This window comes from Pectinophora gossypiella, chromosome 1 (genome assembly GCF_024362695.1).
Source record: "Pectinophora gossypiella chromosome 1, ilPecGoss1.1, whole genome shotgun sequence".
Lineage (NCBI taxonomy): Eukaryota > Metazoa > Arthropoda > Insecta > Lepidoptera > Gelechiidae > Pectinophora > Pectinophora gossypiella.
In genome coordinates, this window is record NC_065404.1 from 13,448,342 (window position 1) to 13,470,939 (window position 22,598).

At 37.5% G+C, this 22,598-nt stretch overlaps 1 protein-coding gene across 1 annotated transcript in view; it reads left to right on the forward strand.

Moving 5' to 3' along the window:
* The window catches only part of LOC126370616 (protein Wnt-6), a 42,188-nt gene extending 34,590 nt beyond the window's left edge, over positions 1 to 7,598 (forward strand). The window contains exons 3-6 of the mRNA XM_050015582.1: positions 5,207 to 5,313; positions 5,704 to 5,907; positions 6,382 to 6,522; positions 7,245 to 7,598. Coding sequence (XP_049871539.1) covers positions 5,207 to 5,313; positions 5,704 to 5,907; positions 6,382 to 6,522; positions 7,245 to 7,565 — 773 coding nt within the window. The 3' untranslated portion in view covers positions 7,566 to 7,598. The remainder of the gene's footprint in view (positions 1 to 5,206; positions 5,314 to 5,703; positions 5,908 to 6,381; positions 6,523 to 7,244) is intronic.
* Positions 7,599 to 22,598: the final 15,000 nt, after the last annotated feature.

The window sequence follows — 22,598 nt, forward strand, 5'->3', positions numbered from 1 at the left end:
CTAAAACAAGCACAAATGGGTTCTCTTTAAAATGTTCCAATTTAGTACAGAGAAATTCTTCCACAAGAATATAATATAAACCCACGGTTTGTTGAGTGAACATGTAGTGGTTTTAAAAGAAAAAGCGTTAATACAGCAATAGCTTTATAGCATTTTTATTTAACTAAGATGACTTTTACAATAGCCTTTTCTAGTCTACACACCTCTTTGCTATCGGGGGCATACATTCATCTTGCTTGTCGTCTATGGGGAAGGAGGGCCCTTCTGGTGGTCCCCAGTCATCAAATACCGCTGAATATAGTATTAAACTCATTATCACATAATGAAATGACATTATCAAATCCATAATATTAATGGTACCAAGTTTACATTTCCCTTCATTGTGATATCAAGTATTTTTATTTTCTTCCTTTATTTTTCTTAGCGCTTTATCATGTTTCAACTGCTTCTTCAGTTGTGGTGTTAGTTATAGGTATTATTAATGTGAATGGTAAATGTTTTATCCTTCAAAAGTTGTTTTGCTTATTGATTGACATATCGTTCACTGTGACAGCAATCAAAACAAGATCTAAAGCAAGAAGATGTTATGCGAATAACATTAATTTTCTGATAATGTTCCTGTTATTACAAGAGGAGTATGTAGCACTAACTTGATTGCCAATTATCTCGTGTAAGAAAACTCCAAGCAGCATTTTCATGATGTCCGCACTGCGCACGCGCCCCTGTGATTGACTGGATGTGAATGGCGGAACGACTTCCAAGTATTTTGACGACGCAAAAACATCCCGATCGACGCGTTATGGGAGCCATACAACCTTCAAGTGTGAATCAATTTGATTCCATCGGTTTTATTGATCGATCGACAATTTCGCTGAATTATTCAGTGGACACGAATACCGACATTCCGGCAGAGCTCGTGGCAGCGTCCACAAAAACCCTCCGTCGTCAGGATCCCGAATATAATCGCCGGCGGACCTCGTGGGAGTGGCTCGACGCAGGACATATTTCGAAACCGGAGACGCTTAAAAAACTCAACGTTTGGTGATGAGAATGTCATGTCCCTCGTTCCCAACGACATATTTGCGAGTCGGGGCTGCGTTTTGTGATAATTACAGCGCATAACGCGGGCGGAGCGCGAGGAATGCTCGGCTCTGAGCTCACCGCCACGGATTTATAATGATGGGCGAGTGTCGCGGCTGTTCTATCGACAGACAGCGCTGCACCGCGACAGAAAAACCGCGGCCTCCCCGGCATCCGCACGGGGCGGACCTGTTCCCATGCACCGCTTCCCCCCACCCCTCCGCGGTGCCACTTTTTTACCCCCCGACCGCTAAAAGACTAGCAAAATATCTCGAAATTGACATTCCTCTCATAATTCCTCCCGAGGACGCATCCTTGGCGACATCCAGCGAAATTTAATCACTGCCCGATAAAAATGCCTATGACAATCGAGCGAGGACAAGCGGTGACGTGGTGTAATTACGGGTTGAATTCTGCGTCGGATGGGTGTGCACTCTCGCTTTTTTGTCGCACGTCAATTATATAAATTGTTCGTGCAATAAATTTTGCTGTATCTGGTGGGACGGGCGGTGGCGGCGGGAATGCGGCGACGATACGGCGCGGGCGTCGACGCAACGACCGCGGCCGCGGGCCCAATTAGCATGGGATCGATAGGCGCACACGATGCCGATCTGCTGTCAACTCCACCGCATTGCGCAAGCCTCGGTTATCTAATCTGAACTTAACGAATGCCACGCTACTATAACTGCACTGACTTTTACAACTACGAGACCCTTTCAAAATACTCTTCATTACACGTTTACGATGTTTACCGGCAATTTTAGAATAAAAATACCTACTAATAGGTATGTTCGTAAAGTTAGTAAGATACCACGGCTTAGCTTAAGCAACGTTAGCTACGCCATATCAAACATTCGACTTGTAGAATTTTATCTTGACATTCTTGCGTACATATGTAAGAATTCCACGGTTTATATTGCCAAGCATATGAAGCCTGTCGGGGCACAATAGGGGCTAGCTATAAACCGCGGTATTGTCCGCATTGTGCTGTTGTCAGGAGCGGGCTAATAGCCGCATGGAGCCAGGGCCGTCCTTAAATCTACTTGAGGCCCTGCTATGCGATTCCATCGAGGACGTGTCGATTCCATACCTATATACCGCATAGTAGGCCTCATACCTGGTATCTTAGAAAATCACACTGCAGGACACGTTATTTTGACAAAGAACTGTGCCACCCATATCGAAAGGGATCCAATATGCCAGAGAAATGTGTTTCGTGAGTACATGACCGGTAGTGCTGGTTTTCTCTTCGTGGTTGGTCAGATTGGCAATCGTTTTTGTAAAACGCTGGACTTATCAATTTAGGTTAATTAACCTGACCCTGTGACAACTGGATAACGCTAGATGATGGTTGGGATCTGGCAGGTAGCTCCTGTCTCTCTCAATGTACCTCTAGATGGAGGATTTACCCCTGACTACTCCAATTTGGGACAGAATTGCGAATTTATGTTATAATAGGGGATCCCCATCGATGACTGGGCCCTGGGAATTTAGCCAATGTGTATAATGGAAAAGAGGGGTCTGCATGGAGCCGATGAGCGCGCGCAGTCATTACGCCCTCCAACCGCGACGGAGCAACAATTGAAATTAGATGACCTGCGTTTTGACGCATTGTTTGTTTTGACACGCAATCCTATTTGTTAGTTCTTCCTTATTGATACAGTAACAAAGATGTTCGTTGCTTTGTCTCTATTATCGTTTTCTTAAAATTTTCAATTGAAGGTGGTTACTTACAAAAATCGAATTAATTGTTGATAAAATTGTTCTAACAGCCTCCGTGGTCTAGTGATTAGAGTGTTAGGCTCACGATCTGGAGGTCCGGGTTCGATTCCCGATGGGGACATCGTCGAAATCACTTTGTGAGACTATCCTTTGTTTGGTAAGGACTTTTCAGGCTTGAATCACCTGATTGTCCGAAAAAGTAAGATGATTCCGTGATTCGGAGGGCACGTTAAGCCGTTGGTCCCAGCTATTAGCCGTAGAAACACCTCTACCAACCCGCAGTGGAGCAGCGTGGTGGATTATGCTCCATACCCCCTCCGGTTGATTGAGGGGAGGCCTGTGCCCAGCAGTGGGACGTATATAGGCTGTTTATGTATGTGTGTGCATGTAAAATTGTTCTAACAAAATCCAGTGGGTAAACGTAACAAATGCTCAAGCTGCTTTTTACAATTTTAAAATCGTTGCACCAAACAAAGCTTAGTTGATGTCCGGCGCATATTCAGAGAGTTCTGCGGCAATTTTCACATTATACATGCCTTCTGAATATTCATACAAGATCGGCTCAACTGCCATTAATTGTTATTGCTGGTGCCTGTTAACGCCAGACACACAGACCACAGCATCGATGAACATATATTTTTTTATTGACTAAGTATTATAATCCCTGGGACTGGGCCGGACATGTTTGTCGCATGCATCCTGAGCGGTGGGCACGGATGGTCACGCATTGGGTGCCTCATGACGGGCACAAGCGTCGTGGCAGACCTCGAAAGAGATGACGTGACGACTTGGACGCTTACTGGAGGGACTGGCCGGAATACGCACAGGACCGCGAAAAATGGAAAGAGGAGGGGGAGGCCTTTGCCCAGTAGTGGGATCTTGTAGGCTAGATTAGATTAGATTATAATCTCTATCGAACCTTACCTCCCAACAGAGAATAATAGGATTTAAAGAAGAAGAAGTACTATAACATGTATTTTCGTGTTAGTTCTAATGTCGATTGTCCTCATCAACCTTGGCGCCAGATTTGATCGACGACAATCTCACCTGTTGGTAAATGATGATATTATGCGTAACGCTTACCTTGCAAATGTCTATTTACTCTAGCCATTGACTTTAACTTAAACATTGATCGAAGGAAATTCTTATTAGTGCCTGTTTTAGCTCATGCTACTATCTGATGACCTTCCTGGAACTTATCCAGCATCTTACACTATCAGATACGAAACTGTATTGGTTATCATTCAGTTTATAAAGCAAGTGTTAAAACAGACCCCTATTAATATTGTTCTGGTATCTTCCTCAATATGAACAGGAAATCTACCATCATCTCTCCGCCTAACGTTTCTCCGTCCATTCATTTATCTTTAGAACTACTTGTAGTGTAAAAACTTGGCCAGTGTTGCTCTAGTATTTAAAATGACTTTGACATCATACTTGGATTGCACCATTTTTCTTCTTATCGAAAAAAAAGAGTTACTTAACTACTAAGATACCATCCCGCATCCAAGTTGTTTGTAAATGTTTGTTTCTTTTTGGTGGTTGCAAATTGTACTGTATTCATGTGTTATGTCTGATTGTTGAAATTTTAGTTTTGTGCAATAAAGTAGATTTGATTTGATTTGATTTTGATACCTCACTGAACAATCTGAAAATCGAATCCGAAATTGAATTAAGGAGCTACGATCGCTAGGCAAATTTCAAAAATCTCTAGAAAGAAGACTGTCAATACCGTATTTAGCAACTAAATGTTTTATGTATGGGACTTTCGATTTGTAAGGCTCATCCAACTTTATTACAGCTCTCGTGTGAATATTGATTTTTAGGTCAGCAACTTGGTTCTGTATCATACAAACGTGCTATAAATAGTTATGATTGTTTTTTATTTTTTATGATGTTTCTAAAGACGCACTATGGGGAATTATCGTGACGAATTTCTTTAAAGTTTTTAAAAATAGACACTGTATTGTTGGCATTTTATAATATAATTTTTGTGGCAATAAAAATAACGTTTAATTAACTATTTACTGTGATTTTATGCCCTTGGACGAATTTTTCAAGCAACAGATCTACTCAATGTTTTGCGAGTTGCACCTCTCACATCTTCATAATTCGAATTTACTTTACCACCCGGTTACGTAAACCACCATCTACTTTTTTAACTATTAGTTTTTTCTGTATCAATACTTTCTATTTTTCAAGAAAAAAGAAAATCCAGAATCCACTTTACTCGCTCTAGTGAGAAATTAAGTGAACATGCTTATTGTGTGTCTAAATTTTCACCACCACCAGCAAAAATGTTCAAAAGCAAATATAAGATAATTGGTACCTATTTGTACTAGTACTCTAGTACAACGTAGTATTGTTATGTAAATACTAATATTTCGTATGTTTTTGCCAATAGATACGAGGGAGACAGGCTTCGTGAACGCGATCACAGCTGCTGGTGTTACCTACGCTATTACCCGCGCCTGCACAGCCGGATCACTATTAGAATGCTCCTGTGAAAAGGTTAGTAATAACAACAACAGCAACAAATATTTTAAAGACAAAATCGCTTAGGTAGGTACCTACTTATTCTTTGAACATAAAAAAAAACAAAGAAACACAATCACAGCAACACACTATAATGATACTAGTAAACCTAAAACTGAATAGCCTGTATACGTCCCACTGCAGCGTTGGGCGCAGGTATCCTCACAATGAATCGAAAGTAGTATCTAGCACCAGCACCACGCAGCTCCAATGCGTGTTGATGGAGGTGTTTGAGGGAGATAGCTATTCCCTAGACTTAACCTATTCACTAGAGTTATCCAGAGAGTTATCCGACTGCCCAACCTGCGACTAAGTTTCACATTTCTTGCTTCGAAGGATATCGCAGTAACATTTCTTTATCCCTAGGGCGTGCCTAAGACTCATCGGGGTAGACAACCTATATCGCTTCCACCGTCACCAGTTCCAACTGACAGATGGCAGTGGGGAGGATGCAGTGACAATGTTCGATTTGGACTTAGAAAGTCGAGAGAATTCATGGACAGCCGCTACAGGAAACGGAGCGACATCAAAACTTTGATCAAACTGCACAATCATAACGCTGGGAGGTTGGTTAGTAACATTTTATATTGAAGATCAAAACTTTAAAGATAGAATGATACATTTATCATGCCGGAATGCCATAGTAACAATACTATTGTAACTAATATTATAAATGCAAAAGTCATTGGTGTACTTGCAGCGATAACAGCATCAAGTATCACAACATACACATTGTCATTGTCATTGATATAGAAGATGATATAGGAGTTAAAAATACCACGGATGCACTTAGTGATAACTAAAATCTACGCATCTGTAGTCACAAGTTACAGCTAACGTAATATAATATTCAAATTTATTATAACTTATACACCTACTGCCTATTACATGGGACTTAAACATGGATTAAAAGTCAATTACTCTATGTCGCAATAACCTATCAAGCCCGCCGCAAACTACTAAAATTCAGGATGAATGAATAGCACTCACATTGGACAAAAATAAAGATGACGGTGATGGTAAATAAATTATTTTTGTCAATAGGCAGTCAAGAATAACATGAAAGTGGAGTGCAAGTGTCACGGGTTGTCTGGCTCGTGTACTCTTCGCACTTGCTGGTGGAGAATGCCGACCTTCAGAGAAGTGGGTGACCGGCTCCGAGACCGATTCGAAGGCGCTGCCAAGGTAGGCTCAACTGCAGTTCTTATATTTAATTTAATCTTAACTTAAGCAGGCTTTTCCGTTAATATTGTGAACCAATTAATATAAACCCATGCTACGCGAACTCGTAAATTAGTAATAATGATACTTTTATTGAATTATTCTACGGCCTCTACGGTCCAGTGGTTGGGCGGTGAACTCACGATCCGGAGGTCCCGGGTTCGAATCCTGGTGGCGACATAATCACAAAAAATCACTTTATGAGCCCTGGTTTGGTTGCATGCTGATCACCTTAAGGCCCGTTAAGCCGTTGGTTTCGGTTACTACTTACTGATGTTAATACGCGTATTTACGCGTAGTCGTTACATGAGTTATGTCAGGGGCCTTCGGCGGTTCAATAATAACCCTGACACCAGTGTTTCTGAGATTGGTATCCATCTCACAATCTACAAGATAGTCCTAGTGTTGAATTATTTTTAATTTGGTCCGCGCACCCTCCAGGATGAGTTCTTGAGGTTAACAGACCCCAGTGGTGGCTAAAAGATTGATAGATAATTCTCACAAACATAGACTCACGCTTTTGATCTTTGATCGAGTGAGCAAAGTCTAAGGTCGAAAGACAATTTGCAGCAGTTGCAGCCACTTTTAACACTATATCACACAGACTTATAGCAACAAACATTATATTGTGCATACAAACAAATCCCGATAAATATATTATAACTAATTATGGAACTTGCTCTCAGGTCATTGCAAGTAACGATGGAGACAGCTTCATGCCAGAAAGTCCGAACATTAAGCGGCCTGGCAAGAAAGACATCATCTACTCCGAAGAGTCTCCAGACTTCTGCCATCCCAACATGAAGACTGGATCCCTGGGCACTGAAGGACGACAATGCAATATCAGTTCTGCTGGTACCGACAGCTGTGATCAGCTGTGCTGTAGGAGAGGTTACATCCAAACCAGTGTCAAAGAGACTGAGAACTGCAACTGCCAGTTCAAATGGTGTTGCGAAGTCATTTGCGAAACTTGCTACGTGAAACGAGACATACAAACATGCCTTTAATGTGATAGTTAAATGTAATAAATGTTTATATTGAAGAAATGTTTTATTTCGAGAAAACATATCAGGTATTTGTTCTATTCTGCAATCTCCTTCTAGGTTATTTTGCACACGCATAACACATATCTATGTATGCCTTACTGCTGATAATGTTGCAAGTGACTAATAGTACCTTATTAAATTTATTCTATAGGTAATCAACAACACATAATAAAATGAAGTCCGTCATATAAATGTTCAGCCAACCTACAATGGAGTAAATTCAATTAGGATCCATTTGAATGGACTTGCAGGTGAGTTTTATTCTTAATAATAAAATCTGCACTACTCTAAGCATATCATAAGATCAAAACTGTACCGTGGTCCAGACAAAACCGATCGAGTCGTTACTTTAGAATTTAAAACCAAACTTACACAGGCACTTTGTAAAATTATTTCTTGCTTTAACAAATATTAAAACAAGAGAAACTACAAACTCTAAATTCATCAAACGTTTATTTCTCATGTTATTTTATCTTTTACTTAAGTTCACGTGAGATGCTGTTCTGTGAAGTTAATTGTCCTTGGGTTTTTTGACTGCTGATTTTGAACGCTTCGATAATTTGGCCCCTATCCTGCCCGCCTTTTTCTTGCTATTGGTGCCTTTCTCGCTTTTGGTTTTTTGTTTCGGTGATATTGGTCTGTTTCGTCCATATGGGGCTTTTGAAACCTTTCGTAATTTTGAGTTATTTCTTGCTCGAAAGCTGATCGTGGTATTTGGGTTTGTATGCATATCCGAAAAACCAAGACCACCACCATCCACGTCTTTCAATTTATTTACGTCACTATTGTCGTAGTCGACAAAGTTAATGGTTTTGGTGTTGTTTTTATCGTTATTGACTTTTATCTTGTTAAGTTTTTTATTGAAGTTGGTGTCGTCATAGTGGTAATCTTCATCGAGCTTAGCTGCTTTATTATTCTCATTAGTATTATTTGTATCAAAATATTTCAGAGGTTTATTTAAAGGCTTTGTTTTTTTTGGGATCATACTTATGTGAGTGCCGAAGCCAGGTCCAGGTCTGTATAACTTGGAACATTCAGGTACATTATCTGATGGCTGGTACATCATTATGTAAGTGTACATCATTTTAATTTTTTTCACGTCTAAAGCGGATAAACCTGCAAAAGGTTCTATAGATTGATCTTGATCCTGTAACGATATAATATTTCAGCATTAGAAGTATCAAAGACAGACCTACCGTCTTTGCTGAACTGGGGTACCTGGGAGTATATGAAAAACGAAGAATGCTTTCTGCTGCTTTTTATTTTAAAGGATCTAAGGTATCATAAAATTCTACGATGTCGATAGATAGATATTTGTTGTCATCAAGATTCATCACATCTATCTTACGATTTCGTATCAAAAGTGACTGCAATGTATGTATGTTCACAGTATTCTTGAAAGAAACACTCAATTCAAAAACTATTCGGATTCAAGTAGAAGAACCCTGGACCACAGTTCACATACTTACTTTATCTGTTCATAGTGCTACTGGTTGAGCAATCATAAAAATGTTTTATAGTTACCAAGGGTATGATTGTAGCGCCACCATTTTTTGTGTACTTATAAATATCATAGTGGCCAGCACTGGCAAAGTCGTAAGGAAGATCGTGGAATAACCAATCTTGATTTTTCAAACGCGTAAACAAGTCTATTTTATCTGTAATATGAAATTCTAATTATACAAAGTTTTTAGGTAAGTACATTGTAATCAGGTACAAGCAAAGCAAATGTACGAGAAACGCTACAGTGTAGCAAGAGCTGAATAATCAATTTCTTGAAGACTATGGATAAGGGTAAGTACACAAGAAGTGTTACCTGGGTGATAAAGATATACCACACTGGTGTTGCGGTATCAGAAAATACAAAAATTACAAAGACATGTCATACAATGCGTCGAAGGATACAAAAGTAGTTTAAGAATAATAAAAAAATTAATCAGTATATACACAACCACATTCCCAATTAGGATAGTCAAAGATACGGCAACAGCATGTTGACGTAAGTTTATATCTCGCTTAAGGACACTGCAAATAGATACGATACCAGGGAGGATCTGGTGCCGAGCGATGAAGATTTTTTCATCACGATTAGGTGCATTATGCTGCGGAGGTATGGACAGCAGGGACAGTAACAATGCCGCCATTTGCTGATCGTTAATGCAGTCATAGCCCAGCACTACTACCTGCAAATAATATTAAATTTTATAACATACAACGCTTTAATACGCTCTCAACTGCTGATCTTCCCGGGCATGGAGTATAAAAATCGGTCTCCACACAGTCCATCATACGCTTCTTAGGACTTGGTAGGAGGAAGTGGCTGCAAATTGTCTTCTTATTACTTCTGTGTGACTCTGCTGTAGTGGCTTAGAAGAAAAATGTAGAGAAGTAAAGACAGACATTTATCAAAATGATTACCAAAGCAATATTTACCTGAACCCCTTTAGTAGTAAAGTTGTCCGTGGTGTAATCAGAACATTCTAGTTGAGATCTCCGGTTGATGAATAAAACATATCTTATGTCATCACTGGATGGTAGTTGAACCAGCTCAACAAACCGCACGCCGGTTCGCCAGGTTACCTCGTTCAAAAATTTGCGGATTTTGTCACGAACAATTTTATCTGATGTAAGTAAGAGTGGCAGGGTCAGTGGTCTAGAAGATGCAACCACTTACCCAAGGGCCTGCCCACATTTCTACATCACAAAGTCGTTACGTGAAAATTCATGCTGACGTTGTCGTGAAACAAACGATTTGCATTCATGCAGCCAGCACCAAAAATATCAATAGTACCACGACGCAATGATGTGGATAGGCCCTAACTTCTGTAATGTGACGTTAGTCCCATAACTGTAAAATAGTTTGTGTAATAATAATAAATTCCACACACAAAATAGTATAATTACTCAATAATTGGTCAAAAACCCAATAAATAAAGATAAAAAAGGAAATGGGATAAGAATATTGTACAATCCGTGGCCTTATTGCTAAATAACAATTTGTCTTATTGTGAAAGAAATATTATCTTATCATAAAGTTATGTCAAATAACAAAATGTAAAAATTTCAACAACTTGACCCTGAATATACTTTATACTTACGTAGACATTAAATAAATTCAATCTTTTCGTTTTTGGGCTGAAATTGATCTAACTCACTACCACTTTTTTTTTAACCAGCACCATTACTTATGTTAATCATAAAAGTTACCGTAAGAGAAATCATCGATGTAGTACGGCACGACCCCCTTTGGCCATATTTTAAATTTTGCCATCTCCATGTCATCAAAGCTAAATCCTGAATTTTCATTAATATTATTATCTTTGTCTAAAGGTATTGTAGTTACGCCGTAATCATTATTGTCGGTGGAGTCTGTATTGTTAACTTCGGCACTATCAACAACTTTCGTGAGATCCAACTTGCCTCCATTATTTGACTCATCGGATATTTCAGCTTTTCCTATAACACAATAAATATGGCAACTTTAAAAATCACCTTTTTTCTGAATGATACTTATGTTGAAATAACTGTCATTAATGCAGTTATTGGAGTCGAAATAAATGTAATTAAGTATAAAAGAATATAAAGGGGCAAAGCGGTCCCGAAAATGAGAAGTAGTGGTGTAGCACATTGTATAGGTCACATTGTAGCAATTCATCTAAAAAGCAATATTGTAATTCGACATTTGTGGATAAAAAAGTAAAGTGTGCAATGTGAACAAATGTCAAACAGCAGTTAGCAATATTGCTGTTTTAGATTAAGGGCTTTAATGCAATCTTTTTTTTAACCATCTCATACGACACCATATAGGTACTGCAACAGAAAACTCAAAACTTACCAGTGTAGAAAACAAAGCATTTTAAAATTAATAATATATAAAAGAAATCAGTTATAGGTTTCACCATCTTCCCTTAGAAAATGTAATAAATGTAGTTTTTAATCTGAATTCATGCTTACACAATTTACACTTATACAAGTGAAATATAATATATACACTTTTATTACAGGATGTGAGAAAGAAATAACTATAAGAATAAAATTGGTACTAAAATCAATAATAAAAAGTAAACCATGGTAGACCAGTTACTGTTGAGACAAAGCCGAAGGTCACGGCTTGGAATCTCGGGTCGGGGTACACAGCAAAATCCAAATTTGGAATTGTTGTTTGCACCTATCATAATATTAAATAATAAGCGAGAACAAAAATATCGCAAGTATACAAACAAATCCACTCCCAGTTTTGATGTCGGAGATGTTTTCGGAGAGATGTGGCCTAAGCTGTAATTGGTTAAGTTTTCTCTTTGAGTTGAAAGGTCATTAGCAGGCGCTTCGGTAAGGCGTTTCTCACACGCGATTTTACACCGCGCGGTGGTATTCATGTATTAAGGCATCAGCGGATTACATACAAGTTAATGCTACCCTGCCGACCGCTTCATCGCCAACCTCGTCAGTGCTAGAAGTCACTTGACAATCGCCTTATGTTTAGATGATATTAAAACAAACGACAGTATATTTTTCCAATTAAACAAAATAATATGCCTTATTTATGAATTTAATCTCACTTACTTATTATTCGCTTGAACAATAATCCGCCCATTTTTTATACATCTGTTTATTGAATGAAGCAGCTGTTAAAACGCCCAACAGCCTTTTTGCTTTCTTTGGTTTACGTTTTTCATCCTTGCTACTATGTAAGTCGAAGTTTTTTCCAGGTTTAAAAAGTTTGGAACATGTTATATCGTCAACACGAGTTTGTTGTGATATGAAGTTGTAAATAAGAGCAATTTTCCACGAATCTTTGTAACTTAAGCCATCGCCTTCGCCTACGGGATATGACACCAGTTGCTGAAACGTTGTAAAAATTGCAATTATGGTCTTATCTTTATCTTTATCATCATCATTATCATAAACAGCATTTATTTATACACAGGGTACACGATTCTTCGTTTGATAAGTTGTATAGTTTTCACTTTTATATAACTTTATCTTTAATTATTTAATTTCTTTGATTTTCTCCTTTAAGAAGAGAGTTGCGTCGTGAAGAGAAACGGATAGCATGTTACCTAATTGTTGTTACCTTAGGTGTAATGGTAGCTGATCCATTGTATGTATACTTGAAAAAACTATAATGACCAGCGCTTAGGAAATCGTACTCAATTGTATGGAACAACCAATCGGTTTTCTTATAACCTTCAAATAGGCCCCTTTTTTCTAGAAAACAATAAATAAACATAAGAATTTTAGAACAGTTAATAAGCTAGAAATATTCATTAATATTTCGAATAAGTAGAAAAAATATACATTTGCGAAAAATTAATTTAACTAATATTTACAGCAACTTTTTAAGATTAATGACTGGCTGGTCAAAAACTGTTTTTAAACATAAATTTATTTCACTTGGATTGAAATTATTCCAAATAAATTACTATGGGAAGTAAGTTGCCTGGAAGAAATTGCTATTTAGCAATAATGCCGCGGATTGTGCTTCTCTTGTCACTTTTGTAATTGTTTTTAATGTTGTGTTGATATATGCAAGAAAGCGTTCCTGTATTGTACTGTATTTTGTGAACTGTGTTATACTGTGTTATGTGAAATACGTAGAACTGTTACCAGGAATAATGTTGTCGTTTTCAATGGTAATGTAATCATCGCGATAGGGACTATTGTGTTCGGGTGATATGCCAACTAGCGCCAGTATTGTTGCACCGATCGCTTTCGGTATGGCTAAACAGTCGTACCCCAGAATCACTTTCTGAAAATACATTCACGTCACTGTATTCAACGCCAGCATGTTGTAAACCACTGCTAGCGCCTCACTTTAATATGCGAGTAATCTTGTCTTTCATATTGCTGGTTTATCTTTCATCCGCCATTATTAGTTTGTCCATTATAATTACGTTTCAACTTAAAAACACATTACTTTATTCGATAAAAGCAATATTTTGGGTAATTTTGATAATTTCACATACTTAATTTTCATCAATACTTCAGTTGCAGTTGATAGGCGTCAAAACAAATTTTCCATTTATGTCAATACTAGCTTTTGCCCGCGGCTTCGGCACGGTTTCAATTTTTAGCTTTCTACCTTGAAAACCGCGAAGACTCCCATATAAAATTTCACCCCGTCTTTAAAGAAGTTGGGGGGAGATATCTTCAAAAAATGGTGCACGATTTTTTTTTTGTTACTCACAGTCCGTATACCAATTTTTAGCTTTCCACCTTGAAAATTGCGGTTTATTCAATACAAACTTCCATTCCCCATTTTAGGGAAGTGGGGGCTTAGAAAGAGACAAAAAATATCCTATATCACTCTTTATCACTTCAACTATCTTCACTTAAAAAATCACGTCAGTTCGTCGCTTCGCTATACCATCGATATTACCATCTGATTGTAGTCATGTGATTGTAATAAAAAACGAACCTTTTGTTTATACGGTTCCCGGCACGATATAATAAAATATATTACTGAAATACCTGTACACCTTCATTGGTGAAATTTTTAGAAGTGTAGTCTACGCACTTGAGGACAGCTTGGCGATTGACAAAAAATACCCATCTATCGTTTTCGTCTTCAGGTGGATGGAACAGCTTCTTAAATGTAAGACTAGTTTCAATACTTATTGTCCTGAGATATTCATCAATTCTTTGTTGCAGTCCAATATCTGAAAGAAATACTTGCTTTCCACTTTATTTGATTAACTATTTACATATTTGGTGAATTGTCGATCGACACTCCACCAACAATAAACCATTCTCTAGACCTTCCATCAGACTTTTCTGCACCCGGACACTTTATACAAACAACCTCGTTTTACACAGACACCACTCATTGACGTTATCGTACACGCGCATCTGTCTGTGTGACGTCTGACGCCATACGGTCCAACTCCAAACTATGTACTAAGGGGGTAAGGTTGCGCAGACCCTGGTAGAGAACGGAGAGGTGCCGTTATATACGTAGTATTATTCCTTATTATATGCTATTGATATAATTCTTAGGGTCTGTGACATTGCATAGATGAAGTTTCGTACTCGCGCAATTGTGTGTGTGGCTTGGGGCTAATAATATGTGGGATTAATGTCGGGACAAACCCTTTTAGGGTTTTCCGATGTTAACTATTTAAAATGTAGCATTAAATTGTATCTATGATAAATAAATAAATAAATAAATAAATAATAAAGCAAGTTGCAAATTATTACGAAAAATGTAATGTAATCGATGAAAATAGGTACCTGTATAGAAGTAACATATTACTATATAGGTCAATCGTATACATTTTATTCGATTACACTGACGTTTCGGTAATCGTTAGCAACTTTATTAAGCTCCTTGTGATCGTACGATTTGGTTACGCAAACGGCTACAAAACTCGGAGTGGGATCGGGAGCTCAGATCGGTGCGGGGCGGAGTGTCATCATAGTTTATTTTATAACTCATCATCATCATCATTGGCCTTTACATCTTTATCAGATGATTCAAACAGCGTTTCTGTGGCAGCTTTATGACTACGATATCGTAAACTATATACAGAGTATCAGTGACATCGTAACTAACACTAGGGGGATGATTCACACCATGATTCTGAGTTAATATCAAGTGGAATTTTCCGTAGCAAAAGTCATGGTATTTTTTTAATTTATTTCAATTCGATACTTTTGCAGTGAAAAATTCCACTTGATATTAACTCAAAATAATGAGCTAAATAATTTCCCCAGTATTCGTTACGATGTCACTATCACCCCGTACAAGTACGTACAGGTAGCCATACAAGCACGTATGGGTGCAAGTGACACCGTAACTAATACTGAGGGGGATGATTTAGATTCAGACCTTGATGATTCTGAGTTGATATCAAGTGGAATTTTAAGTCGAAAAATTCATGAAAATGTTATTGTTTTTTATTTAGTTCCATACTTTTGCGACGGAAAATTCCACTTGATATCAACTCAGAATCATGGTCTGAATCATCCCTCAAAGTTTTCATTACGATGTCACTAACAACCTGTATAACTATTAAATATATTCAACGGTAAAGTGAAAGAAGTACCAAGTTGAAATAACTAACTCATTGCCTATAAGTAATAATAAATAAATACACGACTTACCATAAGAAAGACCGTCTATGAAGTAAGGGATAATTCCATAAGGCCAAATTTTGAACTTTTTTATTTCTTCCTCTGTAAAATTATATCCGGGTACAGACGATAAAGGTAAATTCTCCCGTACACAGATTGCTGAGAAAAAAAGCAAAAAGGAAATATTTTTAAAGGATAGAATATTCCAAATTAACATACCTAACGAAAGTTGACCTTGTCTGTTCTGTCATAGTGATATAATTACATAGCGCGTACGATGCGGAAGATAAGTTAATTCAACATTAAATGTACCTACGAGAAGCGTGCGAAGTACAGTTATTACTAGCATTCAGGTTGACTAAAAAAAAAGTATTTTTCCTGTAACCATGCGGTTCACATTGTCCATCTTAAAACATCTTGCCATAAGTTGTTGCAAGTATTCTGGTTATTTATGACTCCTTGAGCCTATGTATGTACTTATTAGTATAAAAGAATACTGAAAATTTACCAGTAATATACATAAATAAGCATTTTAAAATAAAAACAAAACAAAAAGTTCGCCTTGAATAAGTGTCCATATTCCTATGAAAATATTAAACATAAAAATTTACTGTACCTTTTCATACTCATACTCTGTTTGTTACATAATAATACAGTTTTATTGCTGAATTTGAAAAACAAATACCTGTTAAAATAAGATTACTACTTGTGAGTATTGAAATAGGTATGGAAATTGTAGTTATTCGATTAGAGACTATCGCACGAAGTTGGTGTAACACTGAAAATATCGGATATACACTCGTCACGGTTTTCAGCAAATTATCATCAATCTGCCCGATAGCGATAGCCATCAAGATCATAGTTAAAAGAAAGACAATATAATGTTACAACAACTTTTTATTCTATTAGGTACATACAATAATATTCTTTACTGATTCAGGCCGGTTGGGAAACTGGCAAAATTTTCGGGTGCTAAAGCGTTAAGCTCTTAAATCCAACCTTTTACCAAAATTTACATCTTCCGCTACATCGATGAAGAGCGCTCTCTTGGTGACTTACTATATATACTATAATGATTGTTAAATATAATAAAACTGATACATTATGACTTTCCTAAATTGTTTGAGTCAAAGGTACTTATAAACAGATAAATTTGTTGAAAGATATTAATTACTTAGACTGTTTCGAATCTTGTCATATTCTACAATTATTATTCTTCTTCATCACTTGAATCACAATAATCTTTTAATTTTCTAAACAGATTTTTCTTTTTTTTGGCTTCTGTTTCAAAGTTGAGTTTATTAAGTTTTGGCTCTCCGACTTCTGATAAGTAATCGTCGGGTTTTTTTCTTGATTTGCGTTTTTTGTCCTCAACACGATGAGGGTCGAAATATTTTCCGGGTTTAAAAACTTGGGTACAATTGATACTTTCAATATGATTATCTTTTGATATGTAATTGTAGAACATTGCGATTTTCCACCTGTCCATATAACTTAAGCCATCGCCCTCGCCTACCGCATGTGACACTGGTATCTGAAAAGTAAGTATTGCAGTTTGTGTGCGGTCCTATCTATTCACGGATCAAGTACGAATTTCGAGTCACTGCGTACGTCTTGCTTTAGCAAAAGTTTTCAAACGATTGTAAATGCAGCCTCTAGTTTGTAAAAGTAGATAAGTATTTAAAACACAGCACAATCAGTTTCATGCGTGACTACACTACAGGCTATAGGTGACTATACTAAAACTGTTTCATGATTGTCTAATACATTTACTTTCTGCTAAAGAAGATCAGAGGATATGATGGATGTATTATATTATTATTATTATGAAAGTTTATATTAAAAGTTTCACGGCGCATTGGCGCTTATGCACTGTAAAGTCGTGTAATGTAAATAAATAAATATGAATCACGTCATGTTCAGGACGAACAAGTAATAGCTGGAAAGCATAACATAACATAAGCTCACGACTATATCCCAATTGGGGCAGGCAGTGGCACATCTATCGCAAGATGAACTAAGTACCGATACCTTAGTGAGTTTTCTGTTAGACCAATGTGATTGGTGGTGAGCCGTATCACCGTCTATAACGGTCGAGTCAACGGAGCTGGTGAAAACTGCACTTAAGATATATTAATAACTCATTAATGCAATACCGGAGTTCGAACCAGAGTTCCCCGTTTGACAAGCAAGCCAGTGTACCATAGGACATTAGAAGATATTTGCCCGGTAACGAGAAGTGTAAGTATAATCTTTCAGTGTTACCTTAGGTATAATAGTGGCAGATCCATTATACGTGTACTTGTAAAAATTATAGTGCCCAGCACTTTCAAAGTCATAATCAATATCTTGGAATAGGTACTCAGAATTCTTCAAAGCTGTAAATAGTTCCCTTTTTTCTGGAATTAGAAAATAAATATGTTTAAATCAATATTACTTATATTCCGTCGTATTCTGCCTTCTACACTCCTGCACAACGACCAGAGCCTGATTGTCGAATAAAATAACCAACTATCATATACTATTGTTCCTTGAATTTGGTTCTTTTTTCGACTTGACTTAAAATCAGTAGTCATAAAACATCTACATTAATTTCCAACATAATTGTTGAAGGTTCTGTAAATGTTATCAAAAAATTGCATTAAAATTTTCAATAATACCTACCTAATATTGTAAAAAAGTAACTCTGTCTATTACTCTTTTATGCCTACACTACTGAACCGATTTTGATGGAATTTGGTACGAAGATAGACTAGGACTTGGGAAGAACATTTAGATTTTTAGTGCCGCACGAGGGTAGAAAGGTAGTCAAGTATAATGCGAAGTATACAGAGTGTTAGTGGCACCGCACCGTAACTAAAAAAAATAGATCATCTGGGCATTTCTACGGGAAGGGCCGATTGAGTGATTCCAGTGAAAAAAGTACCTGTAGCATCTAATTACGTACTTGGAAAAAATACTCACGTATTTATAGGACTCTTGGCTTGGTGGAGAGTAGTTTAGAAGACCGTAAAGTTTTATAAAAGCGTCAAAAAAAAATCCCGAAGTTTGAAAACGGGCAGAATTTGGCTTAAAATGACGTGAAGCCATTCCAGAATTGACTCGTTATTGCTACATAACTTTTAAAATACTAGTTTCCAGAACATAATTCCAACGTTCACAGAACAAGGGATAGTTAATAAAGCTAAATACGTAATTGTGTTTATTGTGAACCCTTTAGTTTTAGTACAATAACATTTTTTAATTTTGAAGCCAGCATGTGTCTCAATTCGGTGAAATTAAGTTTTGTCAACTTACATCACTAACTACGCGCAGTACTATCATCACTACCCGGTTCCCGTGGAGAGCCAGGTGCGCCCGAGTGCCCAAGATGTGTGGATGGGCGGACTGCTGCATAGAGGGTTTTTCGAAGGGTCTAAATCGTTCGTTTTTTTTGGGGTAGTGTCAATTCTAAAATCGGTGGAAGATATTAATTTTGTTTATGATGTATTTAATAATATATGTGCTAAATTAATTAAGTATTTAGGTGATATCTGACTGTATGTTTTGTATTAATTGATTTAATTGATAACTTTACTAGATAATTGATGAAATGTGATATTTTCTCAATTCGATGGGTCTGAATTCCCTGGAAAATGGGGCATCGAATTGAGAATTACTTGCACCGAATTGAGATTTGATATTGTTTACATAACAAATGGCATCACGCCTGTTACCCCGAAGGAGTAAGTTAGGGAGAGGGTTAAGTTATTATTATTCTGAGAACATTATTAGTATTAGATGTAATAATTCAATCAAAATTTAGAGCGAATAAAGCAGTTGGCCAGAACGTATTTGCCGGAGGGATGGCTCCAGTGGAAAGTCATTCCTCACACGAGACAAGACCTCTTAGGCCCAAACTTGTACCCGCTTGTTCTGAACAAAATTAGATTCGCTCTCCCGACAGTCGAGCTTGCAAGAGCATTTTGCTCAGAATGTACATCCCTCTCGGAGAAGACCTACCGGAGAAGACCTAGCTTTAGAAATTAAAATACTGGGATGGCCCTTTTATGTAGGTCTCATAATTGGCCCACCTTCAATCAGTTCAAGGATCAAAGGATCAGCTGTTCTAAATGAGCTGATAGTGGTTTCACTCGCTGAAGTAAAACCACTGCTTTTAAGCCGTAAGGATGCGTCTAAGGAGCTAGCAGATAGTGAAAATATAGACGATCTATCTACAGTTCGGTTCTCATCATCGAAGTCAAAGAAATTGTCCAGGGTCGATAAATTAGAACAGAACTTTAGTGAGATGAAGGACATGCTTTCCAACATCTTAAAGAGGCTCGATGATACTTCAGACGATGAATGTCGTTCGCACGAAGGATGTCTTGAGGAGGATACAACGAAATCATTCACCTGGAAAGCTCCGGATCTATTACCTGAAGAAGATGTAAGTAGAAGATTTTGATTTCGCTTCCATGACTAAGGAACAAGATCCTTGAGGGAATCAAGTGCTTGAGGTTGGGTGAACTAGCATAAAAGCAGATTCGTTATTCGTCTTTCACGCCTTTTGAGTTAAACCTTGCTTAAAGAAGTGTCAAACACCACACCTCGACAATTTTCTCTTAGCCAATCAACAGAAAGACTAGTTAGAGGAAGACACCTTGTTAAATTATCTACGTGGTAAATTATCTGGAGAAGCTTGGATGGAAAATAAACAGAAATAAATCTCTGAACCCACCAACCCATTGTCTGGACTACTTGGGGATAATGTGGGACACAGAGAAAAACAGAACCTTTTTACTGGACAGCAGAAAAGACAACTTAACATGTATCCTTATGGAAGTATTGAAATCAGTAATAGTAATATTTTTTAACTTTTAAACAACAGTTTTGTCTAAAGGTACCCACTTTCTTTTTTATATCAATGCATGCTGTGTTTACTTATAATTAGTCACTACATTTAGCTTATAAGTTGCAAATGTGTTACTTATTACAATGTACTAATGTAAGTGATTGTTAGTAAACCAAATAAGTAAATAAAATAAAATAAAAATTAAAATCAGGAACCTGAAATTGGGTCACAGGAAAAAGTCTTGTAGGGAAATTGAGCTTTGCATCTTTCACGGTCCCTCTAGGAAGATTACATATCAGACGTCTTCAACGTGCAGCCAATTGTCTTCCTCAACACCAGAAAACACGGAAATTTCTAATACCGACAAAAGCTCTATAGGAATGTTCTTGGTGGTTGGAACACCTTCACAAAGGACGAACAATTTTCATATATCAGGGCACAGTATTCATCACAACAGATGCTTCAGACAACGGATGGGGTGCTCATGTCAACAAGTCTCTAATCAGCGGAGTTTGGGAGAAGAGCCAAACCTTGTGGCATATAAATCGCAAAGAGCTGTATGCAGTATACCGAGCATTTCTGATGATGTTACCCCAACTACGAGAACGACGAGTCATTATTCAGTCCGACAACAAAACGGTTGTGTCCTATGTAAGGAATCAGGGGGGAACAAATTCCAGTCTCTTAAAAGACCTAGGGTGGTATTAATAAACTAATCTCAGCTGAGACTGCCCTCAAGATCGCGCTCAAGTCTCTGTTTTAATATAAGAACTGTCACATTGACATAATCTTGAGGGCAGTCTCGAAGATGAGATTAGTTTATTAATACCACCCCTAGTAGCAAAACTTCTGGAACTTGCTCAAAGGAACAGAATAGAAACTTTTGCTTATTACATTCTGGGTGTTTTAACGAGATTGCCGACAGCCTCTCGCGGCAGAAATCTCTAGCGGACTGGCATCTGTCGGATCGAGTGACGAACTTTCTATTCAAAAAGTGGGGAATTCTTCAGATAGACCTTTTCGCAACTTCTCATTCGAAAGTACATAGTTCCAATTTATGTGGCCTGAGATGTGAGAGACAAAGGTGCTATTTTCATAGATGCATTCAGCAAAACATGGGACTTCGACCTAGCTTGGGTATTTCCTCCACCAGCGCTGATACCTCTACTAGACGAACGCAAGGGAGATTAACGCTTAGAACTACGCATGTCAAAGGGAAGTGAGGAAGGTGTAATCTCACATGGTCAAGCCTAGGCAAGACATGAAATATATCATTTTCTACCCTTCGTGGGGAAAAGTTTCCTATTTTTTACGATATCCATTTGTTTGTCTTTCGTCATCTTAATACACCTTTCATACACATATCCGTCCTCACGCAATCCAATCCACACCTTTTTCGGTCGTCTCCTACCCCCTGTCCATGCACATTCATACTCACCATATAATTATCATCTAATATGACTTCCATTCCTCTTCATCAGATGTCCATACCACATCATTATTGGTCATTCATTGCATTATTTCTATAATAACTGACAGCATTTCTAAATTCGCTGGCTTATTTCTCAATTCCGTGATTCATTTTCTCAATTCGCTGAGCCGCTTCTCAATTCGGTGTTTCATTTTCTCAATTCGGTGGTTGCCCAATTCGGTGATTAACTTTTCTCATAAACCACTTCACCAAATCTGGTCCCAATTGCATCATTAGATTCAAGATGAAATATAGTTCAATATTTGTTATTAAAATATTCATAAAAGCCTAATTTCAATTTCGGCATCGAATTGAGAAAAAATAGACCCTTCCGTAGAAATGCCCATCTATTTGTTTGTATTCATTGGGTAGGTTATTATTGTCGGAAATGTTTAATTAAGATTTTGAGTTAGAAAATAGTCGCTAGACTACGTTTACGGTTAATTGATTTGCGTCATAGTTTTTATATCTGTAATTTTTTTTGTTAAGTACTTCAAATTTGGATTCTGTGCAGCTTAAAGAACAATATGCGACTGAGAATAACTTAAAAAAAAGCATTAAAATTTTCATGGATATTCCGGCAATTCCACTTAATTCAGAATTATAGTCTGAATCA